Source organism: Crocuta crocuta, unplaced genomic scaffold (assembly GCF_008692635.1).
Source record: "Crocuta crocuta isolate KB4526 unplaced genomic scaffold, BGI_CrCroc_1.0 scaffold217, whole genome shotgun sequence".
Taxonomy (NCBI): domain Eukaryota; kingdom Metazoa; phylum Chordata; class Mammalia; order Carnivora; family Hyaenidae; genus Crocuta; species Crocuta crocuta.
Genome location: NW_027532208.1, coordinates 2,555,194 through 2,562,491, shown reverse-complemented (window position 1 = coordinate 2,562,491; position 7,298 = coordinate 2,555,194). Strand labels below are relative to the sequence as shown.

Below are 7,298 nucleotides of genomic sequence, written 5' to 3'. Positions count from 1 at the left end.
AAACTGAGGCGGCGGGGGGCGGGGGGGCTCAGGACAGACCCATCTGGCCCCTGGCTGTGCCACTTCTTCCCATCTGTGTGACCCTGGACAAGTCGCTTAACCCCTCTGAGCCCAAGTTTCCTTTAAGGAAATGTGGGACTGATAACCTCTGCCTTGCAAGACTATTGCAAATTGTCAAATGCCAGATGGTTCAAGTAGGAGACGTGTCTGCCCCTGGCTCTGGCACAGAGTAATTGCAAAAAAAAAAAAAAAAGGAAAAGCTGGTCACCCTTAGTCTATGCTTTGCTGCACAGGATAGTGCCTGGGGCCAGGTATACAGTAGGGAGTCAATAAACCAGGAGTGGATTAGGTTGAGGGGAGGATGTTGCTTGTGGGTCTCCGTCCAGCCTGTCCTGTCCCCAGCCAGCCTGGGGGGCTACCTACCTCGGTCCCGGCTGAACCCCTACTTCCTCTGCCCAGGATCTGCTCCCCCCACATCCTCTGCTTCCTCTCTCCCTGCAGCCCTCCTGACCACCCCCCAGGTCATCCCCCCTCCTCCACCCCCATGATTCAGATCCCAGCAGCAACTGTCAAACTCTGTGCCTGGACCACGAAGGCCTGGAGGGGGAGCTAGAGATTTGGACCGGCATTTTGAGCTGAGGAAATGGAGAAGGTTTAGGGGGGTGTGAAGGATCCCTGCCCTGCCCCCTCTCGACAAGCGCAGGGGAGGTGAGAACAGACGACGACAGGAGTCAGTCAAGGGCCTTCAAACAGGCAGTGGCCTCATTTCGTGCTCCAGCTGGTCGTTCTCCTTCTTGCCTCCTCGGCGGGAGGGGCTCCTCCTGCCAGGATGCCTCCCTGCGCCCCGAGTCCTGCCCTTCCTCCAAGACTGAGCTCAAATTCTTCCCTTCCTGCCTTCTCTGGGCCTGTGGCTCTCACTGCTCAGCTGGCCCAAAGCAGCTGGCTGGGAGCACACACTGCCTTGTTTTATGTGGGTTTGGCTCGTTTCGCGGGCTAGCCCGGGGTGGAACTTGTCTCCTGCATCATAGAATCCGGATCCTAGACTCGCTGAGATCACAACAGTCTTCTTGGCCTGGGCGGAAACTCCTTCCGCAAACATCCCCCTGTGCTTCTGCTCACACGCCTCCGGGGACGGGAAAATCACCCCCTCCGGACCCCGTCAGCCCTATCTGCGGAGGGGTCTTTCTGCTGAGATAGAATTTGCCCCTCCATCTCTCCACTTCTGCCTCTCGGGGCCCCGTGGACCCAAGCCCATCTCTCATCCACAGTCAGCCCTTCAGACACTGGCCTCTCTTTCAAGGTCTAACTTAAATGTCACTTCTGCTCTGAAGCCTTCCTGGATTTCCGGGGACTCTTCCGGGCCACCCCGCCCCCCTGTCTTAGCTGCTTTCTCCATCACTCACACAGGCTATGCCCAGGAGACAGAACGTGGGAGCAAGTGGAAGAGTGAAACCTGACAAATGGGCACCAATTAGGAGTCAGTCAGCCCAAAGAAGCGCATTCTGAATAAGAAGATAACATCGTTTCAGAAATCGGCATTCCCACAGTCCCCTTATTTGAGCTTTGCAGATGTTTCATGGCTGGCCCCTCCCGCTGTGTCTAGGAGATAAATAGAGCAGGCATGTTTTTCCTCATTTTACAGCCAGGGAAATCAAGAGCCAGTGAGATGAGGCGCCTGGCCCAGGACCCACAGCTGACCCCAGTCACACGCAGGGCCTTCTGCCTGGGCCCCGGGCTTCAGGTTCAAAGATGTGGAGAAGGCTGTTCGGGAGAGAGCATCAGGGCCAGCAGGCCTTGGCAAGGGGCTTTGCCAAGCCCAAGTCCGGGGGGCTGGCAGGAGAGCAGATAAGACCGCACGAAGCTGTTTTTTGTTTGTATGGAGAAAGCCTGCCAAGGGCTTTTCAAAAACAATCTGTCCTTTAGTGTGTGACTCTGTGCTGTCCCTCCCCTGGGCACGTCTGCCCTCCTGCCCGGCCCCAGCAAAGGCGGAGAAGCAGGATTAGCCGCTCAGCCGGAGGTCCCGGCCCTGGAGGCTCATCGGAGTTACCTGGGCAGATTTTTACCAAACCTCCACTGCCAGTCCCCTCCTCAGACCAAAGAAAGCAGGAATGCTTGGGTGGGACCCTGGCACCCGAATTGTTTAAAGTTCCCCGGTTAACTCCAACATGCAGTCAGGGGTTGACAGTCCCCGATCTAAATCATGCTTAGTTCTGAAATCAGAAAAAAGAAAAGGCTGATAATATTTCTGGGTCCTGGGAGACAGAATTCTGTTCGATTTAATTTCTCTCTCTCCCTCTCTCTCTCGGTTTACAAATGGCATAGGGGTTTGGGGCAGCTGGTCCTCAGAGCTACTTTGGACCCACCCTGAATGAGTCTAGATCACCCTTGCATCGGTTTTCCTGGGGAGCCCCCGCCACTGGCAATATGTTTCTTTGGGGGCTGGGGAACTCGTGGGGGTGATATCCTCTTGATGGAGGGCAGGGGAAGGCGGGGTCCCCAGGAGAGCCAGGCGGGAGGCTCTGTGTATGTAGACGTGTGTGGCCCTTTCCACACCCCGACCTCTTTAGATTTTGGCAGTCCCTGGGCAAAACCTCCAATGGACGGTGCGGATTCACGCGCCCCATCCTGGGACCCAGTTGCTCTTCCAGCCGGGACAGAGCTGAGACTTACACGCACGAGAAAAGAATGAGGGCTGTTAAACGTTGGGTGTCACTGCGGGCACCTGCTCTAAGGTGGGCCCACTCTAGGGGACTCAGCCCTCGGTGCACGCCTTCCCAAGTGCTGCCCGGTGCCCTGCCCCCACCCCTCATCCTTTGGCAGAGAACTCGCTGGTGTCAACCCCCTGGGACTGCCTTTGGCTGTCTGAGCCTCCATTTCCCTATTTGTAAAAGAGGATAATATGCTCAGCTCTCAGGGTGTTTGAGGGGATCAAGTGCCACGCTATAGGAGGAGACAGGTGTTCAGGGGTCACATCTGCGGGGGCAGGGAGGGGGCTTGGGGGGCCCCAGAGCTGCTGCTCTTGGGTTCTGGGGTGGCTGGTCCTCTGGGATTGTCTCACTCCCCCTGTGGGGCCCAACTGATGCTACGCACGTTCCCCCTCCCCTTCTCCCCTGCCTGCCCCCCAGTCCGGGCGGGGAGCTGACCTCTGTGCAGGAAGCCTTTGCTCTGTGTGGTCCTGCCCCGCTGGTCAGTCTTCCAGAAACAGGTGCTGCAGCCCCAGCCCCTTACTCCAGCCCTCCCGCCTGGCCCCGCTCCATCCTGCGCCCTCCACGCGGGCCCCCACTGAGGGTCCAGTTCCTAACGTGAGGAGGATTCCCACGGAGAGCTGACCCCACCCAGGCCACCCCACCAAATGGCTCCAGTGTCTGCACCCCCCTCTTCCTGTGGCCAGGAGCTCCTTCAGGGGTCCCCAGGGGCCGACTCCCGAGGTCCTTCGAGGTGTGGCCCGTGACAGAGAGCACGCCAGGTGGCCCAGGACTGCCCCGAGGTCCACTCTAGCCTGTGCCCTCGCCAGCCTCCCTCTGCCAGGAGTTGAATACCTTCCCCAGCTTCCCTGATCCCCATTTGCGTTCCGTACTAACCCCTCGCACCGAGTCACATGCACAGTGACATCCACACCTGGAGACCATGTTTCCCACATGTACATGCCTGGCGGGTGGGACTTTTGCACATGCTAACAGGCACTTTCACATATCCTCCAACCCCTGCCTCAACACACACACGTGCGTGCGCGCACACACATACACACACACACCTGCTCAGGGATGAACCTGTGAACAGAGATTTCTCCTCCACTGTTTGATGACACATTTGGGCATATACACACATGCTCACATACCAATGCACGGAACACACCGGTTTACACGCACACACACTCACACACACATGCTCAGATGTCCCTGGCTTCCCGGGGGCCAAGGAACCTGTTGAGGTCACACAGTTCGCTGCGGCTAAGCTGGCCTCTGGCCCAGATCCCTGCCCCCTGGGGCGTGTGCGCACACCCACTGGGTTCACAGGTGTGCAAACCACCAGTGCCCAGCGACCCACTGGCACCCCACCAGCCCTTCCCCAACGTGCTCCAGACCCCCCTCCCCGCACTGGGGGGAGCTCCCAGGACAGAGCGGGGGTCCTCAGCCCTGTTGGGGCCACAGAACCTGGACACGGTTGGGACCATCCTGAGTCTTGGGGTGTCTGTGTGACAGGTCCCTCCTCTGCACGGGCTGGCTCCCTGGTGGGGGGGGGTTCCGAGGATCCAGTGGCTGAGGGGCTCCTGCCTGGGACCCCTGGAGGATGGCAGGGTGAAGGGCGCCCTCTGGTCTGCCAGTCCAGCCACCTGGCCGGGAGGCCCTCGGGCTGCCGGCGAACCCCGGGGGCAGGGTGAGGCCTACCTCCAGGCTGCGAGGGGTGGACGATGGACAGCAGGAGCAGAAGAACTCCGGGCCGCAGGGCTGCAGTCCTCAGACCCGCCATCTCGGGGAGAAATGCCCCGGTCCGCTCTCTGCGCCTCGTTTTATCCCCAAAGCGTAATTGCTGCCTCGGCGGCTGAGAGGGAAGGAGGGNCACACACACACACACACACACACACACACACAGAGTTCCTCCATCTCTCTCCTGCTTTCCCTCTGTAGCTGTGCTCTCACTGCTGGCCCCGTTCCCGCCAGAAAGTGCGAGGGGGGCCTCTGCCAGGACAGCCCTCGGGAGAGGAAGCGGGAGGGAGGGCCCCGCAGCCCAGCCAAAAATCCGGCCCCAGCCAAGGCCCGAGTGGCCAGGCCCCCGCCCCTCCGGCTGGGCCCCGGGCCCAGCGTGGGGACACAGGCCAGCTGTCCCGCGCCTCTGCCCCCACCCTGGCCCTCCGGACTCCCCCCGACGCCCCCAGGTCTGGCCAGGGACGGTCCCTGCCCAGAGATGGGGAGGTGGGGTGCTGGGCAGGTCTGGGGTCTGAGGCCTGGGGCCAATGTCTCCAGAGATCGAGGGGGCTGGGAGCACAGTGGCCTGGAAGGTGAGATCGCTGCCCCTGGGGCATCTGGGGAAAGGAAGAGGGACCCTGACACATTGGAAGTCTCCATTCTTCTCGGGTAAGGGCAGTCCCCTGCCGGGGTGCGGGGGGAGTGGCCGCCCAGGAACGAAGACCAAGCTGGTGCTGTCCCCTGGGACATGTGGGGAATGTATGGGGGACCCTGACACACCACAGGGATTCCGTTTGTCATGGATCAAAGTCACAGTCCCACACGCAGGCCTGTGTAGGCCACAGTGTCTGGTGAAGTTCAGGCAGGATCCCCAGGTGCTCTGTGGGGGACCGGTGAGTTGGGGACTTCACCCAGACTGACAGGTGGCCCAGCCTCCCTTTATCACCCAGTCACTATCTGTCTCAGTGCTGAGCATGGTTAGCACCCAGACCAGACTCGGGAGTCCAGACTGCCTGTTCTCTCCAGGACCCAGAACGCCCGGGGGGCTGACATTCCTCTGGTGGCCAGAAGGGGGCGGCCCTGCACCAAAACAGCTGGGACCAGCATTTCCAGAAGGATTCGGGTGGTCCCAGGCTGCTGGACACAGGATGAGAACCTTGGGGACCTTTCTGGGGTGGGGTAGGTCATGCCTCCCCAGCCCCTGAAAGTGGGGGAGAAATTTGGGAGCTCAGGGATTGAAGAGGGACATTGACACCTTCATCAGAGCCTCTGAAGGGAAAAAGTCAAGGCCACAAGCTCTATGAGCTTTCCCCCTGTTCCCAGATGGAGAGGGAAGGGAACACAGCACCACAGCTCTGAGCAAGAGAGCCGGAGGAACCCCCTCCCCCCCCACCCCAGCCAGGAGCACTGGGGCACCTGGAGTTCTCACCAAGTCACACACTTGGCTTGGGCGAACCTACCGCTAACTTCTCACTCTAGCACTTTCCACTGGGGTAGCCTCTTCACAGATCTTCAGATTCATCATCCGTCAGATGGTGACAAATATCCCTGCCTAGGAGGGTTATTGCAAATATAAATAAAATGTGATCGTATATTTCTGTGCCGTGCCGGCCAGACCCAAAATGCTCTCTCCTCGTTTGCTGCAGGAAGCGCTACACTTGTGCCCACTGCTCTGTTTAGGGTGACTAGTAGGTTTGGCTGTCTGCCGGGCTGCCCTGGGACCCTGGGCCATCCCTACCTCTCCCTGATCTCCGGTCACACCTGCTCCCGGAGTTTGGAAGAAGGTGGGTGCATGAGGAGAACTGGCTTGAAGCTTGCATGCAAGTGTACAAGGCTCTTACTTCCAGTGTGTGATATTTGGGGATACTTTGGGGGTGGCTGAAAGAGGTTAGGGGCCCGAACTAGCCTTTGCTGGTGGAGGGAGGGGCTGCTCCGGGGCCAGGGTCTTGAGGCCCAGGATGAGCTTGCATGTGGGTAGGGGAGTCTGCGGGGTGCATCTGCGCCTCCCCCCACCCTTGGGGAGGGGGAAGGGAGGGGGCGCCGGGGAGGAGCTGGGCCCCACTCTTCCCAGGGCAGTGACGTGGGCAGGAACCAGCTTTCAGACTTGCAAACCGCAGTCTGTTCAGAGTTTTTATTAATTCCAGGACTGAGAGTGAGGCTGGAGCCAGCATGAGAGTGCTTGCTGCCCAGGATCCAGGAGAGNAGGGAGAGCTTGGTGTCAGTGGGACCCGGGACCCCTGCTGTGCTCCCTCCTACTGCCTGGGTCCCCTGTTGTCTGTCATTTCCACCTCCCTGTGAGTATGGGTCCTTTTGGCTAATCCCATGGGTTAAAATAAGGTTAAGGTTGTATCGGCAGGGGAGCATGAATTTCTCATAGGGACCCAAGTGAGGTTTGGGAAGGAATGGAATGCTGGCTGGTAACATGGGTTTGAGTGTAGACCCTTCTGGAGAGAATCTGCACAAGGCCCGGCGAAACACCCCTTCTCTTCCCTGACCCACCCCGCTCATCGGAGAGACCCGGCTGAGGATGTTAAGGCCAGAACCTGCCCCTGATTTTAGATTTTCCACTAGCCCCATAAAATAAAGAAAAAGGAAGTAACATTAATTTTAGTAATAGACTATATTTTTATGTTTTACCTTACTTTTATTTCCTAAGTCTTGAAATTGGGGTGTACAACTACCATATGATCCAGTAATTCCACTTCTGGGTGTGTATCCGAAGGAAACAAAAAATGCTAATTTTAAAAGACATCTGTTGGGCACCCAGGCAGGTCAGCTGGCTGAGTATCTGACTCTTGGTCTCAGCTCAGGTCACTATCTCATGGGTTGTGAGATCGAGGCTCGTGTTGGGCTCAGTGCTGACAGCGTGGAACCTGCTTGGGAGTCTCTTTG

The 7,298-nt window shown here is 58.6% G+C and overlaps 1 protein-coding gene across 1 annotated transcript in view; it reads right to left on the bottom strand.

Annotated features, from left to right (window-relative positions):
* The window catches only part of ELN (elastin), a 31,714-nt gene extending 27,218 nt beyond the window's left edge, over positions 1 to 4,496 (bottom strand). Inside the window, exon 1 of the mRNA XM_077777912.1 lies at positions 4,389 to 4,496. Within this exon, the coding sequence (XP_077634038.1) occupies positions 4,389 to 4,470 (82 nt within the window). The 5' untranslated portion in view covers positions 4,471 to 4,496. The remainder of the gene's footprint in view (positions 1 to 4,388) is intronic.
* Positions 4,497 to 7,298: the final 2,802 nt, after the last annotated feature.